This window comes from Brassica napus, chromosome C3 (assembly GCF_020379485.1).
Source record: "Brassica napus cultivar Da-Ae chromosome C3, Da-Ae, whole genome shotgun sequence".
Classification (NCBI taxonomy): Eukaryota; Viridiplantae; Streptophyta; class Magnoliopsida; order Brassicales; family Brassicaceae; genus Brassica; species Brassica napus.
In genome coordinates, this window is record NC_063446.1 from 37,066,582 (window position 1) to 37,089,466 (window position 22,885).

The following is a 22,885-nucleotide window of genomic DNA, read 5'->3' on the forward strand; positions in this document are numbered from 1 at the left end:
AACCTACTATTGTTAGAAGATCCGAGAGAGGTCTTAAACCGTCGACAAGGTATGATCCTAGTGAGTATGTATTACTTACTGATGGGGGAGAACCTGAAAGCTATGATGAAGCTTTGGAGGATGAACACAAGGATAAGTGGTTTGGAGCCATGGATGAGGAGATGGATTCTTTTGAGGAGAACCATACTTTTGAGTTGGTGGAATTGCCTAAGGGCAAGAAGGCTCTGCTTAATAAGTGGGTGTACAGAATTAAGCATGAGGATGATAATTTGCCACCTCGACACAAGGCTAGATTGGTTGTGAAAGGCTACAGCCAAAAGAAGGGAATTGATTATGATGAAATCTTTTCTCCTGTTGTGAAGATGTCATCCATTCGGGTTGTACTTGGATTGGCAGCGAGCCTTGATCTAGAGGTTGAGCACATGGACGTGAAGACTGCTTTCCTTCATGGTGATTTGGAGGAAGAGATCTACATGGAACAACCAGAAGGCTATGTGAAAAAGGGCAAAGAAAATTTGGTTTGCCGCTTGAAGAAAAGCCTTTATGGGTTGAAGCAAGCACCAAGGCAGTGGTACATGAAGTTCAAGTCTGTTATGGGGGAGCATGGTTATGCAGAGACTGATTCAGACCATTGTGTATTTGTGAAGGTGTTCGGTGAGGATGATTTTATCATCTTGTTGTTGTATGTCGATGATATGTTGATTGTGGGCAGAAACATGGACATAATTAAGGAGTTGAAAGAGCAGCTCAGTGAGTCCTTTGCCATGAAAGATATGGGTCCAGCGAAACAAATTCTCGGTATGAGAATTGTTCGGGATAGAGGTGAGAAGCTGATTCACTTATCTCAGGAGAAGTACATTGAAAAAATACTTAAGCGGTTTCACATGGACTAGTCTAAAGTGTTGAGTACTCCTCTTGCTCCACACTTAAGACTGAGCAGTCAACAAAGTTCGAAGACAAATGCGGAGAAGGAAGATATGGCGAAGGTTCCATATGCTTCTGCAGTGGGTAGTTTGATGTATGCCATGGTCTGTACAAGACCGGATTTAACCTACGCCGTTGGAGTTGTCAGCAGGTTTCTCTCCAATCCGGGAAGAGAACATTGGAATGCTGTGAAGTGGATTTTGAGATATCTCAGAGGGACTTCTAATTTGAAGATTACATTTGGAGGTAAGAAGTCATTGCTTGTCAGTTACACTGATTCTGACATGTCGGGAGATGCTGGTTCTAGCAAATCTACTTCGGGTTACTTGGTAACATTTGCGGGTGGAGCTGTGGCATGGCAGTCAAGGTTGCAAAAGTGTGTTGCACTATCTACCACTGAGGCAGAGTTCATTGCCGCAACTGAAGCTTGTAAAGAGTTGTTGTGGATGAAGAACTTCTGTGAAGAGATCGGTTTCAAGCAAAAAAAGTATGTGTTGCTTTGTGATAGTCAAAGCGCTATTTGTCTCGGGAAGAATTCTACATTTCATTCGAAGTCAAAACACATTCAGAGGAGGTATCATTGGATACGAGATGTGGTTGCTTCTAAGGAAGTGGAACTTGAGAAAGTTCATACGGATGATAATGGAGCTGATATGATGACGAAATCATTACCGAGGGGGAAGCTTGAAGTATGCCGAGGGATAGCCGGAATGGCTGTTTCCTCCACCTAGTCGGAGGGGGAGTTTGTTGGGTTCCTCCTAGATGGAGGTAACCCATTGGGTTTGGTTTGACAACCAAACTTTGTGTTGGGCAATGGTATTAGCACATGAGGTTAATATTGGGCCTTGGGAGTTAATGACCCATAATGTAAGTCTCCTAACCTAATTTGGAGAGTAGTTGCAGACATAACACGAGTAGACAAGATCAGACTCACAAGAATAGAGTTGAGAGAGAAAGAGAGAAAAGAGAGAAAAGGAGAGAAGAAAACAGTTTTCGTCTCAGTTTGTCAAGACAGATTTGGAGGATCAAACGGAACTTGATCGGGCTGATATTTTGTGGAAATATTCTTCAGTCAGTGGGTTAAAGTTTCACCGAAGGGATTTGGATTTAAACGGTTGGATCTTCTGTTGTCTGGGTTTTAGTGAAGCTGGTCGTCACAGCTCTTCAGCAAGGCTGTCTTGGGTGTTTGGTAAATCCAACGGTAAACTCTTCTCTGATTGAGCTGAAATTTGGCAGAGGTATTGTCGACTTGTTTATCTTGGATTTGTACGGTTGGATTAGTTTCTGGAAGCCGGAATCTTTGTGAGCTGAGGTTGTTTGGTTGCTGCCGGTTTTTAAGCTTTGTGTTGCTCTCTTGTTGTTGTTGTTTGTGTTGGAGATAGCTCTTTGAAGCTAGTGTCTCTGTTCTGTTCAGGTTGTTGAACAGGGAGGACGTGGTTGTACTCATACCATTTATATATTGGATTTTTGAGTGGACTACGGTCCCGTGGTTTTTCCTTCTCACATCGAGGAGGTTTTCCACGTAAAAATTGTGTCTCATTTAGTTATCGCAACTTTGATATCTTGCCATCGTCGAAGTATTTTCCTCACAGGTTCGCACAAGGTCAGGGGAACACGACCATTAGTATTTCCGCTGCGCCGTGTGACTTTCCCCAACAGGCTGGACTATATGGTTGACTCGGTCAGCTTCCAGGGGACTTTTTAGTCAATCTAATACCATTACTAAAGCCATGACTCCAGTGATAATGGGAAATCTCCCTTTTTCATTTGTAGCTTTGCAAGCCTCACAAACATAGCTTGATGTAGTCAAAACATCTCATGTTTCAAAGACAGAGAAGAGTTGAAGTTTAGAACCACTCATATGTATTTTTCAAACTCATGCTGTTTTCGACAAATAAGTTGATTATGCACTTCTATTGTTTATATTCAACACCATACACTAATATTATATAATAAAGAGGAAAACTTTATGAGCTTCGACATGTTCCAAGCTGGATGAGCAACCTTAACATGAAATGGTGGAGGACATGTAAGGATAAATCCGAACTTGTTGCAAATTATTTTTTGGTCCTTTGAAAGCAAGAATATAGAGTGTCGCATATAAGCCCAAAGGAAGCAAGGTCATTCTTATGCCATTCCACAAAAAAAAAAGGTAAGGTATCATTCTTACATTTTGACAAGGAGAGAGCTATCAGTGGTAGTTAATCAAAAAAAAAAAAACTATCGGTGGTTAGTTTCAGGAGCTGCCACAGCTGCTAATTCATTTCCCTGGGAGATCAATTATATAAGCTGTATTTGATCAAACATGAACGAGTGAAGCAATGCGTCAAACACAGAATTTTCATAATCAGTTTATCAGGATAAATATAATTCGCACATGGATAGAGATTAGCTCAACGCAAGCAAGAACTTGGAGTGCACAATGTCTTCCTAGGAGATGGTCTTCTTTGCAAGCATTTTCACCCATTTTTCACCCTCTGTAAGTCAATCTCGAAAAACAGCTAGTTTTCATAGTGAAAGTTCTTGTTGCTACAACAGTTGTGGACAATAAGAGCCGTTCATTCACCTAAATAACATCTGGATTGTTCCATATGCCCCTTTGTCTGAGCGCATGCAGACATCATTGTCAGCGTAGGTACAAGAACCTCCTAGAAACTCAGGCAGATCACTAGTACAACGAGAGATTAAAAGGTCAGTCCATGTAGCAGAACCCCATAACATATATCAAAACTTTTATGTAGAAATTGTTTTGTAGAGCTCACCTAGCATCAATTATTTCAAGCAACTTTCTTTGATAATTGATACTACCAACCTCTCAATTTTTTGAATTCTATAAATAGAATTTAAGTCGAGATTTTATTATAATTAACTTTTGTTTGGGTAAAATAAAACAACAGCTAAAATCATTCCGAGAAAATTTATTACAAATATTTTTACTAGGATTCAAACTGGATACTGAAAGAAACAAAACAGAACCCATTAGCTGGTTTATTCATTACATAATTTACATTCCTAGTTGCAAGTAAGCTCTAGCATTTACATTCCGAGCCCCCCCCTCCCTTTTCGTCTACCGGCTTGCTTCTTCCTATTCCTCATACCATTAGTACAAACACTCTGTTTTTCGTCATCATCATCTGTCTTAACAACTTCATTACAAATAGAAACACTATCCTTGGCCTTCCTTCTCTCTACCTTCCTTTTCTCAACAAAGCTAACCACTCCAGGAAGAACAACATCACAATCATCATCCTGCATCAACTCTTCAGCTAACTCAGCAGGAGTAACCTCGGTAGAATCAACCAACGTCTCGATCTCCTCACACAGAGGATGGTTTAAGCCATCTAAACCAAGGTAATTAGAAACCAAAGTCCTAAACCCCAAACCTGTACAATAAGACAAATTGATATGCATATCCATTCTCCCCGGACGTAGCAGCGCAGGATCGAGCCGTTCTTTGTGGTTAGTCGTGAACACGATGATCCTCTCGTCTCCGAAACTCGACCATAACCCATCAATGAAGTTGAGAATCCCTGATAAAGTCACCCTTCCATTATTATTTCTTTTGATTTCTTGATCGTCGTCATCAGCTTCCCTGTCTCTAACCTCCGAGTTGCAATCGATATCCTCAAACACCAAAATCGAACGATTCGTGGTGGATAACAGAATCCTCTTCAGTTGACCGTTGTCGTAGATACTACTAAGCTCCAGATCAAACACGTCGAATTTTAGGTAGTTAGCCATGGCTGCGATCAAACTCGATTTCCCTGTTCCTGGAGGTCCGTACAACAAGTAGCCTCGCTTCCAGGCCTTACCGACTCTCTTGTAAAACTCTCTCCTCTTGAGAAACCTATCCAAGTCGCCGATGATCTTCTTCTTCGCGTTGGGATCCATGGCTAACGTCTCGAACGTGGAAGGATGCTCGAGGCTGATACACCCCCAGTTCCCGCCTGCGCATCCGTCGTCGTCGTCGGTCTCGTACAAGTCTTTGCTGTATAGTTTCACCACTCTCAGGCTCCTCTTGATCTCTTCAGACTCCGCAACGACGTGGGTTAGGTAAGAGCTCGTGATTTTCTCTCTCAGCTTCTTCTCGAAGGTGAGCTCGTAGTGGCGTTTAACTTGCTCCCCCTTCTCCTTCTCCGACTGAACGTAGCTCCATTTCACCTCCGAGCCCTCGAAGGAGTCTACGATCTCTTCTCCTTTCTCGATCGAGATAGTGAAGTGCTTCTGCTTCGGGGTCTTCCCGACGCGCAGCCGCTCTGTCTCCGGGCCGATTTTGGAGCGGAGGTAGAGCTCCGCCGCGTCGAAGACTTGGTTCCGGTACGAACCGAAGTTCTCGTCGATGATGACCGTGAGGGTCTTTGATTTCGGAGTGAAGAAGCGGTCGAGTAGTGTTGAGAAGTAGGCTCGGAGCTGCTCCGGGACGAAGTCGTGGAGCATCGATCTGAAGAGCATCAAGAATCCGGTGAGGGATGCGTACGCTGAGAACAGCGTCGATGGTGAGAAAGCGTTATCGGAGGAAGGAAACATCTCTGCTCTCTGGCGAAAGTACCTTAAAGACTCAAGAAAGGGTTTTTTAGAACAATGAATGGTTGAGTTGAAGCTGTGATAAAGAGAGTATAGCTTTTTATAGAGTAAAAGGTTTTGTTTTCTAATTAATTAAAATGATTTTTATATAGGAAAAATGACTTTACAAGCACGTTCCTTAATTTAATAAAGTTATACTGTTGATGTTTCTACTTTTCTGATTGTTCTCTTCTTTTTACATTCATTAATTTAATAATTTTTCTTTCTTGTTTTTAATTAATGGAAAAAGGAAGTAAAAGAAAACTAAAAGGCTTCTCGAGGCAAGGAGGAAACTTGCAGAGGAAAGAAGCTTGCGGTGCAAGGCGATTCCGTGTACACGTCAGACGCAATGCTAATGCGACAAATCATGAATCCACTTGGTCTTTCTTTAGCTTTGATGTGAAGTAAAAAAAGTGATCCGATCTTTTTGACCAAGGACGTTGTCGGTCTGGCGCACAGAGGTTTTACGGGCTATTAACTTCAAGTCAAAGCTCCGTAACGGCCTCATGGGCCTTTATCCTGGAACAAGCCATCTGATACAGTAAGTTGGGTTGGTTTTATCAAGTTAGGCCTGTTACAAGATTCTGTTATATATATATATATATATATATATTTTTTTTTTTCTGAAAAAGGGCATTCAAGATTCTGTTATATTGGTTACAAAGATGATACCGATGAGAGACAGGTGAGACTCGTGTTAAGAGATTGGCATGTCAGGCTAAAATTTGCAGCTCGTCACATAGAAGGAGGAGAGCCACTTGCATATGATTACAATTTACAAGTAACTTCTGCACCATTAGTGAGATCTTAGGAAATGTGAGAGTGGTGTATGAGGTTGTTTTCTGCACCATTAGTGAGCGCCACCAAATTAGTAACTTTGGCTTACCACCACTGTTTCCTCCGAGACCACCATCACATTCTATTATTGTGACCGTAAAGTTCACTTCTATACTATTTTCTAAATTGAAACATGCATAGTATAATATTCTTAAAAAATTTAATAATTTCATTAACATGTACTATATCATTTGATATGTTCTATTATGTCTATATTTTATTTGTATGCTCTCATACAATATGAAGAGTTATTTTCATATGAGTACTTCTAATTTTGTTTTCATATTATTTAATAAGTAATAAGATACATACAATCATTGAAATCAGCTATAGATGTCGAGAATATGAAAACAAATCATTTTCGAATACACTATTCTTTTAATAATTTTACGAATTCTGTACCACCTAATTTGTTCCATATCATTTTTATAATCTCTGTTTTATAAGCCCATTGCTTCTTCCATATCCATGCTCGTTGCTGTCTTTGTAATCACCACTAGCTCCACAGCCTCTTTTACATATTTTGAATCGATTGCTGCTTCACCAACACCACCATGTAGAATGTATATATAGAAAGGCCATATTAGTCAATAGTGGTGTCCTGTAATCCCTAACTCACGTTGTATATATATTGTAACTACTGCATATAATAATATTAAGCTTCCTATTCTATATGGTATCAGAGCCTGCGACATGCTTCAATTTATTTGCGATGCGGAGCACGGGATTCCATCTTCGTGCCCATGTGGGGGACGAACCGTCGACGAGGTTTCTATTAATCCAACAGATAGGGATTTTCTACCAGGCCGAAGGTACTTCACTTGCAACGCATACAAGGTAATTTACATTTTCTCTATTTTAAGTTACTGCAATATGTCAAACTGAATGCAACTAGGTCAAACTTGCAGAAAGATGGGCTCCACTCCCGTCAACCATGGGTTCTCGGAGTTCAGGAAGAGGTTCGCTCCTTAAGGCAGAAGGTGGACGAAATGGCTGCAGAGATTGCTCAGCTTAAAGAGCTTCTTACCCGTAAATGAGAAGCCTTATGTTGTTTGGATGTGTGTCTTTTCCTTTTGTATTAAGAGTTGTGGAATTGTGTTAAGACTTCTAGAATTAATGTGATGTTGTGTTAAGACTAATTAATGTGATGTTGTGTTAAAACTACTGGTTTTCCGTAGTAATACCATAGTTTTCAGTAGTAATACCATAGTTTTCCATAGTAATACCATATGGAAATGTTTCAAAACGATCCAAAACACTTAAACATATCATATCATACATAGGTTCTGGAACAAAACACGTAAAACATTACATATCATACATAAGTTTTGGAACAAAACACTTAAATATAAAGTAGATTCCAAGTTTTACGCAGTTTTCCGAAGCATACAACACAATAAAGTAGCTAAACGCATTACTCCAAATTCATCACTCCAACTTCATCCAAGTTTTAAGTAGTTTTAACTCTTTTCTTTCCCTTCCTCGTGATACGATCCGGAGGTATGATCTTCACCTCCTTGATCTGATCCGGTACATTCCAAGAAGACATGTCGGGCACAACATAAAGTGTCCTGTCATACGCCAAAGCCCACAGTTCCGTCCAGTAGTATTTTGAGCACAGCTCATGGATATTAAGGCGGCTGCCATCAACGTTCGTAGTGAAATAGATGTAAGCTGCCAACCGTGCAGACAAGGAAACTTTTCATACTCCCACACCTTGCAAGTACAAGATTTTCCAACCAAGCTCGCCCAAAACATCTTCCTGCAGTGTCAGTGATCTCGTACTTAAGCTCATAACTATTAAGCTCCCGTACAGATAGCTGTTGTGCAACAGCCCATAGATCGTGCAAGTAGTTCTCAACCACAGGCACCAGTCTTGTACCGATTGATCTACAAACAGCATCCTTCCGTTGAGTGAACTAATCAGAGAATTTCCCGACAATACAATCCAACATTGGTATTAAGGCCCACCTCGTTGCCTCTTTAAACACGCTCTTCATTGATTCCACATTGTTGCTTGTATCGAAGTTGTACCTGTCACGTGGGAAAAAAACCCTTGTCCATTTGTCCTTTTCAGTATGTTCCTTCACATACTTGTACACAGCAGGATATATATTCTTAAATGAGCCGTAAGAAGAGTTGAAGTCACCCACCATGTAATATCTGCCCAACTCCATAAATCTATGCCCGACTATATTCTTGTTGACGTTACAAGCATGCCATTTCACTTCAAATGCCATAAACAATGCCCATGGTGAGCCTGTGGAAACACGTTTCCTATAGCGAAGATCAGGCTCTGATTTCTTTCACTCATGAAAACCAGTTCAGAAGAGTCTGGTATAACACTTTTAAGCATCTCGAAAAACCAAGTCCAACTAGTAAGATTCTCACCATCTAGTACTGCAAACGTAAGTGGATAACTATGACCATTAGGATCTTGAGCTTTCGCGAAAACTAGAACACCTCCATATATGTTCTTCATCCATGCCGCATCCACATCTATCACTTTCCTCATAAATGCAAACCCTTCAATGCAAGCTCCCAAAGCTATGAAGAGGTACTTGAATCTACTTGCATCATCAAATTTCACACAAGTTTTTGTTCCTGGATTCACTTGCTCTAACATGTACAAATAGCTATACATCATCTTGTAGCTCTCTTCCGGACTACCAGGTATATCACTGACGTGATTGCTCATTGTATCCCGCCAACAAAGAACAAACACAAGAAACTGACAACAGTTATCCAAAGTTATCCACAGTTCTATCCGTTGTTCCGAATTATACAGTTATACTACAATTATCATGAACAAGATCGATCTAGGTCCAATGAGAAGCTGCGTATACATTCTCCAATTCTACTGCCTATACATTCTCATTCCACCATTGGAATGCATTATATATCAATGCATTTCAATTGCAAATCCATTAAAACGTACTTCCAAAAGAAAGCTCAAGATGGAGACCACAACTTACAGATATGAAATGTTCAGGTGATTGGTCCAAGCAGACAACGGCGGCGGCGGTAGAGAAGCTGCGGGAAAGAGGAGTGGAGGTGGAGCTGAGCTGCGGGAGAGCCGTAGGAGGAGGAATCGTCTTAGCCTCTTGTTTTAGTTTCGCGAGAGAGATGAGAGAAGTGAGGCTCGTAAGAGGATGGACGATTAGAGGAGGGAGGAAGGAGCGATTAGAAATCGCGTTTGATTTTAGGGTTTGGTTGGTTTATTTTGGTTTACCCGCTTAGATCCGACGGTTTATTAGATGAGTGAGTTTGACCCTGGTTTTCTTTGTAATTATCAACACTTACCCTGGTTTTATCGTATTTCATTCATTTTTCGATTTAAAAATAAATGTTAACTGAAATAGAGGTTATAACCACGACATCCTGGCTTTAAAAAATGAACTAGGGGCGCTACAGACGATTCCTCCGGTTCGTGTCTCGTTTTCTCTGTGTCTCGTTTTCTCTGAACGACTCTCGGCGTCTCTTCCTTCTTCGCTCGTCTTTACCGTCAGAGGGACGATGGATACTCACCACGGAGGACGACGTTCCCGGTCCTCACGTCGGCGACTGGGAGATTGACGACTCACATTATCCTTCAGAGCAAGGTCCTTCAATTGACGACTCATATCATCCTGATTTTGGTTTGTATAGATTTCGGATTACTTCATTGTCTTATTCATTGATAAACCCCAATTTATATGCGGGAATCTTACCCAAATTTGTGGGATACCCGATTTTTATTTTGATTGTGTGGATTTTGGTTAGGTAGAGATCAGAATGGGTTTTCCTAAAAAGTTAGGGAAGTGGATAGCCGAGAAGGCCCAGAAGAATAAGATCAAAGTTCTTCAAGATGTAATAGACAAGCTAAACAAGGTAAGTGTGTAGTTCATTTGAAAGTTAGAAATACTTTTTAATGTGGTTTGTGAAACTTATTTTTGTACAGGCGCTTGATTGCATTGCAGAAAGCGAGAGAACGCATTTCAAGAGAATTCGGGGGAAGATTTGAATCGAGTAAGACCAATCTATTTTTTTTAGCAAATTATGACCCGTAATGTTTGATTTTTTTTATTAAGTAACTCCACTAATTGTACATGCTTCAGCACATTTGGAAAGAAAGAAGATATACGAAGGACATGCTAAGGGCGCGGATATGCGGCCGCCTCTTTTTGCAGAAGTAAGAGGTTTCATATTCAGTTTGGATTATTACATTGAAGGTTTTGACTTACCACCATTTGTTTTTGTGAAACAGTTGGTTTTGTTCCAAAAACTAAAGGTTTTGACTTACGGAGGCAAAACTGATGATCACACAGTAATAGCTCTGTTTTCAAATCTAAAGAACAGGGGACATGGCAGCAGAGACGATCCCGAAGAACGTGAAGAATCTTTGGGAAGAATGGAACATTCGTGTTCTCATAATCTTCAGTCTCTCACTCACTCCAAGCGATCCTTGTCGTCTTCTCGCCCAGCAGAAAACGCACATCCGGCAAGCTCTTCGTCTTCCTCATATGGTTCGCTTACCTTCTCGCCGACTGGTCAGCAAACTACACCATCGGTCAAATCTCAGACACTCAAGACGAAGAAGACGGTGATCAAGGATGGACACTGTGTGCATTGCTCGCGCCGATGAATGATGTGAGGAGCAAAAGGTCAGAATGAACAAAGTAGTGAGAACTTGAGGAGCCAAAGACATATTCCAGAACTTGAGACTCTCGGTTAAGTAATTTCACTTTCCTTGATATCATTTTCTTGCTTTTTTCTTAATTGCATTGTAGTTAGGTTAATAAATACTTGTTAGAGTTAGGTTATGGTTAGTGAATAGGCTTGTTGTACGAGTTAGGTTGCGGTTGTGATGAATGCTTCTGATCAATGCTTGTATTAGTGAATGTGCTTGTGATGAATCCGTGTTAGGACTGTGTGCTAGGTAATAAATTTTGTTAGATACAGCTCAACTCAAAGAGTAAATTTTTTTTTTTAAGAAACCCAAATTAAGAAACTACCATTGTACCTCAAAAATTAGGTGATTCTTAATTAAGGTCTTTAGCTACAATTTACTAATTTAATAGTTATTAAAGTGTACTTAAGAAACCATGTGGGATCCTAGGGATAAACATGCTCTTATAGGGTTGGGTTACTTGATAAATTATAAAGTGATTAATAGTTTAATGTCAGTTTCTGTCTTTTTGCCAAGTTTTAAAAATACAGTGTCATCATATTTTCCCGGGTATTATAGTTTTTATGTAGTTGATTACTTAATGATACAACAGTTTTTGAAAGAAGCGAAATTCGAGCCAGTGATTCCCCCGGTGAGGATCGACGACGGCGAAGGCATAACATACGAAAAAGCTACCAATGCGTTACGGCGAGGGGTAGCTTTCTTCTCAGCTTTGCAGGCCTCCGATGGCCATTGGCCAGGAGAGAACGGGGGAACTCTCTTCCTCCTTCCTCCGTTGGTAAGGACGCATTTTTTTTTCTTCATGTCTATCAATGCATACTCTTAGGGTGGAATAAAGTATTTATGATTTCTATTGTGGAGAATAAAGAAGAAACTATTGCCAAACGAAGAGAAAAAAAAACAAAACGGAGAAGAGTTTCTACAGGTGTTTTGTTTGTACGTCACAGGACATTTGGAAGAGGTATTCAAGGCAGAGCATTACAAAGAGATGCTTCGATATATCTACTGTCACCAGGTACGTTGAACTTAGGCCATACATATCGAAAAGCTTTGACTTAGTAATCATTATATCAATTTTAATTTTGTCCCTTTATTTGTAGAATGAAGATGGTGGATGGGGCTTACACATTGAGAGCAAGAGCTTTATGTTTACCACTGTGCTAACTACATATGCTTGCGTATTCTCGGAGTGGGTCCAGAAGGAGGACGAGAAAACGCGTGCAGACGGGCCAGGGAATGGATTCTTAACCATGGTGGTGTGACTTATATTCCTTCTTGGGGAAAAGTTTGGCTCTCGGTAACTGTTTTGGACCGTATGTTAATTTTAGCTGAGAGATGTTATTGGAAGTACAATCTATATTCTTTGTTTTTTAAATATAGATACTTGGAATCTATGATTGGTCTGGAACCAATCCGATGCCTCCCGAGCTGTGGTTGCTACCTTCTTGCCTTCCAATACACCTAGGTTTGTTATGTTCCTGCTTGGAGTTGGATTAAAGTGTACAGTTTTTAAAGTGTTCTGCTTTGACACAACAAAAAATTCAGGAAAACTTTTGTGCCACACCCGGATGGTTTACATGCCCATGTCTTATCTATATGGGAAAAGATTTGTTGGTCCAATTACACCTCTTATCATGCAACTGCGTGAAGAACTTTACTTACAACCTTATGAAGAAATTAACTGGAATAAAGCACGGCGGCTATATGCAAAGGTATTGTTGACCATTCTTTTTCTTGAAGTTTTATAAAGAACCTGCCAAACGTTATATCATTCTACCATTGTAGGAAGACATGTACTATCCCCATCCTCTGATTCAAAATTTAATATGGGATACTCTACATGTTCGTTGAGCCTTTCTTCACAAGATGGCCGTTAAACAGGATTGTAAGGGAAAAGGCTCTTCGAGTAGCAATGAAACACATACATTATGAGGATGAGAAAAGCCATTATCATTGGAAGTGTTGAAAAGGTAAATCATTGAGCACAGAATTGAGTGATACTTCAGAGAAACCTAATATATTACATACTATGATTTTGGGTTTAAAGAGATTATAGACTTCCGTCCAGTACCTCATAAAAACGAAAAACATTGAGCATACCATTTAAAAAGTTGCATGTATTATCTCAAATACATTTACATTTTCGAAATTTATGCAGCCTTTGTGCATGCTTTCTTGCTGGATTGAAAATCCAGATGGGGATCACTTTAAGAAGCATCTCTCTCGGATTTCAGACTTAATATGGGTGGCTGAAGATGGACTGCAATTACAGGATCAAAATAAATATACTAGTGGTGTCCTATATAAAATGAACATAATTGTTACTAATTAGTTTGTACACAAAAAGCATAAGCATTAAGGATATCAAAAAAAGTAAATCAACATTAAATAAACTACTAAAGAAGGAAGAAAGAGAGAAGAACATTCTTTCTAGAGAGAAACGATTCTAATCAGAGAAACTTTCTTCAAATTGTAGAAACTCAATAATGTGTTAATTATCACATTCTAATTACTTCAAATGTTCTATTATCATGTAAGACTTAAATTTTAATTGATGAGATACTCTCTTGGGTTTTCTCGTCACTAATGATACTCTACTATGGTTGAAATTTTCTCTTAAGGGAATTTAAATTCTTGCAGGGCTCTGGAAGTCAACTTTGGGAAACAGCGTTTGCAATGCGGGCTTTACTTGCCAGTAATCTCGGTGTTGAGACCTTTGACGTGCTCAGGAGAAGACACAGTTACATAAAGAAATCTCTGGTTATTCTAGTCCATTATCTTGTGCTCCTCTATCAAACAATTAAATGTTTCTAAACCAAGAACTTCATAGGTTAGAGAAAACCCTCCAGGTGACTTCAAGAGCATGTATCATCGCAGTTCCAAAGGAGCATGGACATTTTCTGATCGAGATCATGGATGGCAAGTTTCAGATTGTACAGCTGAAGCTCTTAAGGTAACTTAATTAGTTGTTGGAACAGAACAAGTTGGAGTTTCCCCAAGATGTATGCCTCAGTTTGACATGTTGTACGTCGTTGGTTTTGTAGTGTTGCATGTTGCTCTCGACGATGCCAGCTGATGTCGTTGGCCAGAAAATAGATCATGAACATCTATGCGATTCTGTTAATCTTTTGCTTTCTCTACAGGTGAGTTTATATATACAAGCGTGATGTTGTTAGAAATTACTGCCTCTAAATAATATTTATGGCTATGGTTTCAATTGAAAAAAAATATATATATATATATAGAGTGATAATGGAGGATTCACTGCATGGGAACCTGCCTGCGCACCTGAATGGTTGGAGGTAAGATCCAAAACACATATGGATGTCATATTAACTTTGCGAGTTGATCGAATTACTTCAACAAGATAATCCTTCAAGTGTAACCTTTATGGGTGATATGCAGTTGCTGAATCCAACAGAATTTTTTGCTAATGTTATGGCCGTGCGTGAATACTTGGAGTGTACCTCATCTGTGATACAAGCTTTGGTTATGGTCAAACAACTATATCCGGATTACAGGAATAAAGAAATCATCAAGTCGATGGAGAAAGCAGTGCAATTTATAGAAAGTAAACAAGTGTCAGATGGTTCATGGTATGGTACTTCAATATAGTTAAGAAATGTTCAGTGACTAATTAAGACATGTTCCAAAAACCTCTTAACAAAATACTTTTTGTTTTGAGTAATGGTAGGTACGGAAACTGGGGTATCTGTTTCATCTATGGCACATGGTTTGCTCTTAGTGGCCTAGCAGCGGTTGGTAAAACATATAATAACTGTCTATCTATGCAAAAAGGTGTAGATTTCCTGCTTGAGATACAGAATGAAGATGGAGGTTGGGGTGAAAGCTATCTGTCGTGCCCTGAACAGGTTATTTTTATGAGTCAACATGATCAGGGCCGACCCTAGGATCCATCGAGCATGAAACCAAATAATGGTTTATGCCGAATAATGCATACATATACATTTTTGAATGATATGGTGGTCAGATGATCTATACATATTAGACAATCAAAATTTAGGAGGCAATGCAGATGTTTCGTTCGCTGTACTCAGGACCAGCCGGCTTATACGAATTTCACCTAAAATTTTGAAAAAAGTAATCATTTTTTTTTTGTCTTAATCATTTCAATATGCAGAAATACATACTATTACAAGGGAATGCATCAAACCTAGTGCAAACGTCGTGGGCTATGATGGGTCTAATTCATGCGGGACAAGTTCAAACATTTTCATCTTATATTTATATATATTTTTCCTCTAGTACGAACGAAGTTCTCTTGAAACATGTTGTTTCTTCTGCTGTCATATTTGCAACAGGCCGATAGAGATGTTATGCCTCTTCACCATGCTGCCAAATTTATCATCACTTCACAAATGGAAAGTGGGGATTTTCCACAACAGGTTAATTTCTGACATCTTCTTTGATAGAGATATTGATCTGTGATTCCTTACTTGCACTATTGATCTTATTTGATACTAGGTAGAGGCATTTCAAATGAGATAACTCAAGAAGTAGATGTATAGAAACAAAAAAAGATTTTTAGAGACCGTATCACTGTTCGATCTCTACTATTTAATTTATACATTTTCTTTTCTTTTGCATGCTTTCTGGATCCCTAGTGACCTTAACTCCATCACTTTTCTCCACTCCAACAAGCTGAATGTAACCCATAAATGGATAAGTAGATGTGTATGTGTACTTTGAAATGTTATGTTATGTGTGTCTGTGCAGGAAATAGTAGGAGCATTCATGAATAATTGCATGATACACTACGCTACATTCAGAAACACCTTCCCGTTGTGGGCACTTGCAGAATACAGGAAAGCTGCTTTCGTAACACTCCAAGATTGATAGCCCTTGCATGTTTAATAAATTACAAGAATGAAGACGTGAAAATGAATCACATATGAACTTAATCCAACGAAAGAAGAGCTGCTTTACCTTCTTCAGTGTCACAAACTACTATTTCTATGATAAAGAAAGATGAAGTGTATGCATAACTTTGACATATTGAGCTTCTGAGCCTATTAGATGTATCATGACTATTGGCATATCTAAATTAAGAGTTTATTTATGAAGATTTGAGAATGAGTCTACCAAACGTGAGTGTGTACTAAGAAAAGATATATAGGATCTTTGGAAAATACTATTCAAAGTCAAAGAATCTCTTCTCTTCTCTCTCTAAAACGAAAACCAAAGTGAAGCTTTTATCCTCTTTCATCCTGTGGCCGGTGGCTTTCCCCCGGTCATCACCCTTTTTTATGTCCATTCTGTTCCCACCTCTTCCTCTCATTTCTGCCTCCGCATCTACCTGATATACTCTTTTCTCTGGATTTTTTTGGCTCTCCTCTGGTAGATTTAGATCGGCTTCTCAGGCGTCTAAGTTGTCGCTGGAGCAGCAGTGAGGAGCAGTTCGTAGGAATGAAAAACTTTTATAAAGATGGAGAAACTGTTTAAGTGTTTGAAGAGAAAGAACTTTTGTAACAAGAAAGATTTTATAATTTAGAAAAAAAAATTTATTACTTTTTACAAACTTGGATACTTCTTGGTGATACAAAATAAAAGGGGAGTGGAGGTATTTATAACCTCCAAAATACAAAATATCTTACATATTTTAATCATAAATCTAGAGAATTCTACCATAATATCTAAGATTTTTTATTATAATTATCTAGATAATTCTATGAGAATATCTAGATTTTTATTCTAAGGAGGTGGAGGATATTTCTAGAATTTGGGCTAAGTTTTGGATCAACACATGATTAACCCAATAATGTTTGATCCAAATCAAGTTTATTTTTCAACACCCTCTCTTAAACTTGATTTGGTTACTCCGAGTAAGCTCTTCATCTTGATGAAGTCTTCTCGCTTGAGTGGCTTAGTGAAGATATCAGCTACTTGATCATTTGTCTTCACATACTCCAATTGCACATCCATATTGGTAACACATTCTCTTATGTAGTGATAACGAGTATCGATGTGCTTACTCCGATCGTGGAAGACTGGATTCTTTGCCAATGCTATTGCCGACTTGTTATCCACAAAGATCTTCGTTGGCTCCTCTTGTGGTAGGTTCAGCTCCTTTAGCAAGTTTCTTAACCAAATAGCATGGCAAACACATGAAGTAGCTGCCACATACTCCGCTTCACAAGTAGAAAGAGTGACAATTGGTTGCTTCTTTGACATCCATGTGAAAGCGATTTCTCCAATGAAAAACACGAAGCCACTTGTGCTTTTTCGGTCATCTACATCTCCACCCCAATCGCTATCGCTATATCCAACAAGCCTGTAATCTTCAGAGATAGAGTAGTACAAGCCAAAGTTGATAGTACCTTTGATATAGCGTAGGATCCTCTTAGCTGCCTTGAAATGAGTTGTTGTTGGATGCTCCATGTATCGACTCACAACTCCAACTGCGTGTAGGATTTCGGGCCTTGTGCACGTTAGATAGCGTAAGCTTCCAACTAGACTCTTAAAGAGTGTTGGATCCACACTCTCTCCTTCTTCTTTCTTTGACAACTTGTCTCCACATTCCATTGGCGTGCAAACTGGATTTGAGTCATTCATCTTGAACTTCTTAAGCACCTCTTTAGCATAGCCTTCTTGAGTAATGAAGATTCCATTTTCTTCTTGTTTTACTTCAATGCCAAGGTAGTATGACATCAATCCAATGTCGGTCATCTCGAACTCCTTTGTCATCTCCATCTTGAAATCTTCAAACATAATCGGATTGTTGCCAGTGAATATCAAGTCATCAACATATAAGCATGCAATCAATATATCATTGTTTTGAATTTTGATATAAAGTGCATGCTCATATGGACACTTGATGAAGCCTTTCTCCTTGAAGTACTTATCAATTCGAGTGTTCCATGCTCTTGGTGCTTGCTTTAATCCATAAAGCGCCTTCTTCAGCTTTAAGACTTTGTCTTCTTCTCCTTTAACTATGTAGCCTTGTGGTTGCTCAATGTAGACTTCTTCCTCAAGGTCTCCGTTTAAGAAGGCTGATTTTACATCCATTTGATGTATCCTCCAACTCTTTTGGGCTGCCAATGAAATGATTAGTCTAACAGTTTCTAAGCGAGCAACTGGAGCAAATACCTCATCATAGTCGATCCCGGCTCTTTGACTATAGCCTTTTGCCACCAATCTTGCCTTGTACCTTTCAACTTCTCCTTTAGAGTTCTTCTTTGCCTTGTACACCCACTTCACACCAATTGCCTTGTGTCCATTTGGAAGTGAAGCTAACTCCCATGTATCATTCTTTTGAATCGACTTGATTTCCTCATCCATTGCACTTCTCTATGACTTTTTTTCTTGGGCTTCTTCAAAGTTCATAGGCTCACAATCCGCAATTAGACAAAATAGAGTAAGATTGTCTTGTAGACTTCTAAAACGTGGAGTCCTTTCACTTGAGCTTTCATCTCCTTGAAAACTTGTAGTTGGTGAAGTTGGTGGTGTAGCTGGCTCTTCTCTCGGTTGCTCCACATTCTCTTCTTCAAAGGATGGAAAGAAGTTGTAGTCTTCATTATTTGATCTCCAATCCCATTCTCCTTCTTCATTAAAGATGACATTCCTACTAATGATTGTCTTCTTTGTTTCAGGATTGTAGAGCTTGTAGCCTTTGGAGTTAGCGTCATACCCAATGAAGATATACTTCTCACTTTTATCATCTAGTTTGCTCCGCTTTTCGTCTGGAACATGAGCATGAGCAATGCTTCCAAAGACTCTTAGGTGTGAGACTCCGGGCTTCCTTCCGCTCCAAGCTTCTTGTGGTGTCTTTTCTAAAACACTCTTTGTTGGAGAACAGTTTGATATATAAACCGCACAAGCAACTGCTTTTGCCCACAACTCCTTTGGTAGCTTCTTACTCTTGAGCATGCTTCTTGCCATCTCAAGTATTATCCTAGTCTTCCTATCCACTATTTCATTTTGTTGAGGGGTTCTTGGCACCATCAACTGTCTTTGGATGCCATTATCTTCACAATATTTCAGAAACTCTTTGGATATAAATTCTCCTCCTCGATCCGATCTCATGGACTTGATCTTAAGACCACTTTCCTTCTCAACATGGGCTTTAAACTTTTTGAAATTTTCAAACACTTCTGATTTTTGTTTTAAAAAGTAAACCCATGTTTTTCTTGAAAAGTCATCAATAAAGAGAAGGAAGTAGTTACTCTTACCAAGTGAACTTGGTTTGATCGGGCCACATACATCTATATGTATGAGTTCTAGTGGCTTTCTTGCTCTTGTCTCTGACTCCTTTGGAAAACTCATCTTGAATTGCTTTCCAAGTAAGCAACCTTCACACACTTGATTTGGATGATTGATGCAGGGTAATCCTTTCACCATTTCTTTCTTGGAAAGTAGCTCTAAGCTTCCAAAGTTGAGATGCCCAAATCGAAGATGCCAAAGCCAAGATTCCTCCTTGTAGCACATCTTGAGACATCGCGCAATGTCATTTTGAATGTTTAGGACAAACATTCTATTGCTTGACACTAGCACCTTTGTGATGAGATTATTTGCATTATCTCTTAAAGAAAGGCTATTATCTTTTAGTCGAATGTCATAACCTTTCTCTAAGAGTTGTCCTAGGCTCAAGATGTTGGTCTTCATGCTTCGAATGTAGTAAACATTGGAAATGAATTGATGATCTCCATTCTTCAAGCGGATGAGAATATTTCCTTTACCTTTCACCTCCATCTTCGATTCATCTCCCAAAGCCACATTGGTTTTCATCGATTCATCAAGCTCCACAAACATGCTTTTATTTCCACACATGTGGTTGCTTGCACCACTATCAAGGTACCACTTGTGAACCTCATTTGGTTCATCCTTCTTGTAAGCCATCAATAGCATATATTCTCTTCAACTCTATTTTTGTTTGGAGTTTGCATTCAGAAGCATAATGTCTAAACTTTCCGCAACTATAGCATTTGATGCTTGATTTATCGTACCTTGATTTTGGGTTTCCTCTTTCACGACCTCTTGATGTATTTTCTCCTCTTTGGTTGAAGTTGTCTTCATATGGTCTCCAACCTCGTCCATTTACACCACGACCTCGTCCTTGGAAATTGCCACCACCACGTCTCGAGTGATTGCGGCCACTTTCTTCCTTTTGATCAATTCTCATTTTGAGAACTTGCTCCACAATATCTTCTTTCTTCTTCTTCTTTTCTTCATAAGCTTGTAGTGATCCAAGAAGTTGCTCCATCGTCATAGTCTCCAAGTCTTTTGTCTCTTCAATCACGGTGACGATATGCTCAAATTTTGAATCCAATTATCTAAGAACTTTCTCCATGATTCTCACCTCATCTAACTTCTCACCATTTCTTTTTAGGTTATTAGTAACCGTCAAGACTCTTGAGAAGTAATCTGAGATGAGTTCTCCTTCCTTCATTTGTAACGCTTCAAATTCTCCTCTTAGAGTTTGAAGACGTACCTTCTTAACTTGTTCCGCTCCCTTGTAAGATGTCTGAAGCTTCTCCCATGCTTCTTTGGACGTCCTTGCACCAGCAACCTTCTCAAATGTATCTTCATCTAATCCTTGATAGATTAGACAGAGAGCATTCTTGTCTCTCTTCCTTGAATCTCTCAAACCATCCTTTTGTGTTTGAGATAAACCACCATCATTCTCCGGTTCATTGAAGCCTTTCTCGACTATCTCCCACACATCATGTGCTCCTAGGATAGCCATCAGCCTAAGACTCCAATTGTCATAGTTGCTCTTAGTGAGCAATGGAACTTGGAAGGGAACACCATTGTTTGCCATTTTCAAAAGAAACTTATAGCTCTGATACCACTTTGTAGGAATGAAAAACTTTATAAAGATGGAGAAAGTGTTTAAGTGTTTGAAGAGAAAGAACCTTTGTAAGAATAAAGATTTTATAACTTAGAAGAGGATTCTTAGTACTTAAAAGTTTCTTACAAACTTGGATTATTTCTTGGTGATACAAAATGAAAGGGGAGTGGAGGTATTTATAGCCTCCAAAATACAAAATATCTTACATATTTTAATCATAAATCTAGAGAATTCTACCATAATATCTAAGATTTTTTATTATAATTATCTAGATAATTCTATGAGAATATCTAGATTTTTATTCTAAAGAGGTGGAGGATATTTCTAGAATTTGGGCTAAGTTTTGGATCAACACATGATTAACCCAATAATGTTTGATCCAAATCAAGTTTATTTTTCAACACAGCTCTGATGATGGGTCTCTGGAGTGCTTCTGTTTAAGGTTTCCTACGACATATTTGGGTCATATCTAGTTGTGCTCGGCTATGAATGCAGTTATTTGGGAGCGTTGCTGTCTCCTCTCTCTTCCGCCCTCGCTGCTTCATGTTGGCCTTTCTATGTTTCTCTCTCAGGTATCGCCAGGGCTTCTCCTCTTTCACAGAGAACTGTGGTGATAGGGGTCACTGCCGATCGAGGACCCATGTTCGCAGATTTATGTTTCAGCTTATCTCGGCAAGTCTCTCGTGTCGATTTCTTCGTCTTTACTCGATGTAGCCTTTTATAGATCCCTTTGTTCCAATGTTTTTAAAACTGGTCAGCAAACCAAAAAATATATTGGGTCATTGTGGTTTGACCTGGTTTGATGGAAATAAACTGAACTTAATCTAATCTATTAAAACAGCAGTCCAAAAAAAAACAACTCTGAGTTTTCCTCAATAATTACATATCTATGCCACTGGCCTAAACACAAAACACAGACGTTTTTTACATTAGTTAAAACCCGTAATTAAATTGGCACGCTTAACTCGGGGGTTTCCTAAATATTTTGCACCTGCGGGAAAGTATCATTACTCGGGCTGGCCTTCACTCTTAGGTATTCTCGAAACCTATTACCTATATAATGACAATCATTATTTGAGTCGTATCTTAGAATTCAAAATAGACCATATAAACATATCGACTTGTATATGTTTATTAGAAATATTATTTTCGTATATTATTCTTGAAGCTCATTACCTATATAGTAAATCTTAATATTACCTATTCAGCCAAATAACTCATGAAATAATATTTAAACAAAGCGAGAAGTGGACAAAAACAATACCTCGAGAAGTAGACAATACCATGTTAATTGTAGAGACATATTAAAAAAAGACGAGACGGCTAGACTTTATTAATCTTACAAAACCTATTTTTACTTTGAAATAAGAAAAAAATAATTGTTTTATTAACAAAATTTTAGTTTATATACGAAACAGGGTTTAACCGGTTTATTGGGTCGTCCACGGTTTAATATGGATTTTTAACCGGTTCAAATTTAGTTGGGTTTTGGCGTTAACCCAACCCGAATTAGTGTCCCACTACAAGAAAACACATGCTTAACGACGAAAATTAACGAGGAAAAACAATCCTCGTAAATTTGCGTCGCGTTTACGACGAATTTACGTGATAAACTAAAGTCATCGTTATTTCCTCGTAACGTAACGACAAAACTGTTTCGTCGTAAAGTGGATGTAATTTTACGAGTATTTTACGAGGAAAAACTATTTCCTCGTAAATACGACGTAAACTTTGCGTGGTATTTACGAGGGAATAGTTTACGTGTATTTAGCGAGAAAATTTTTGAATCCACCAACTTCATAGGTGTTACACGTTTTTTTTGCCCACCTAATTAATTTTCATCGTAAATTCATAGCAAAATTACAACTACCAGATTCAAATTTTCCTATAAATATGGATGTTTGAACATCATTTTAAACACACCAACAACAAAAAACGTGAAAGAAAAAAAATGGCTGGCTCCGGTACTATTTACGAGTTGCGGAAGTGGATGTATATGCATAGAGATGCTAACGGGAGAGTGACGAAAGAATACCTTGCGGGTCTGGAGACATTTATGCATCAAGCAGATTCAACACCGCTCG

General features: G+C 38.9%; 1 protein-coding gene and 1 pseudogene across 1 annotated transcript; one reads left to right on the plus strand and one right to left on the minus strand.

Annotated features, from left to right (window-relative positions):
* Positions 1-3,810: 3,810 nt before the first annotated feature.
* On the minus strand, positions 3,811-5,545 carry LOC125583760 (AAA-ATPase At2g18193-like). Its single transcript, XM_048751244.1, has one exon. The coding sequence runs from the start codon at positions 5,449-5,451 to the stop codon at positions 3,961-3,963; it is 1,491 nt and encodes a 496-aa protein (XP_048607201.1). The 5' UTR covers positions 5,452-5,545; the 3' UTR covers positions 3,811-3,960.
* A 5,477-nt stretch (positions 5,546-11,022) lies between these two features.
* On the plus strand, positions 11,023-15,719 carry LOC106384848 (annotated as a pseudogene).
* Positions 15,720-22,885: the final 7,166 nt, after the last annotated feature.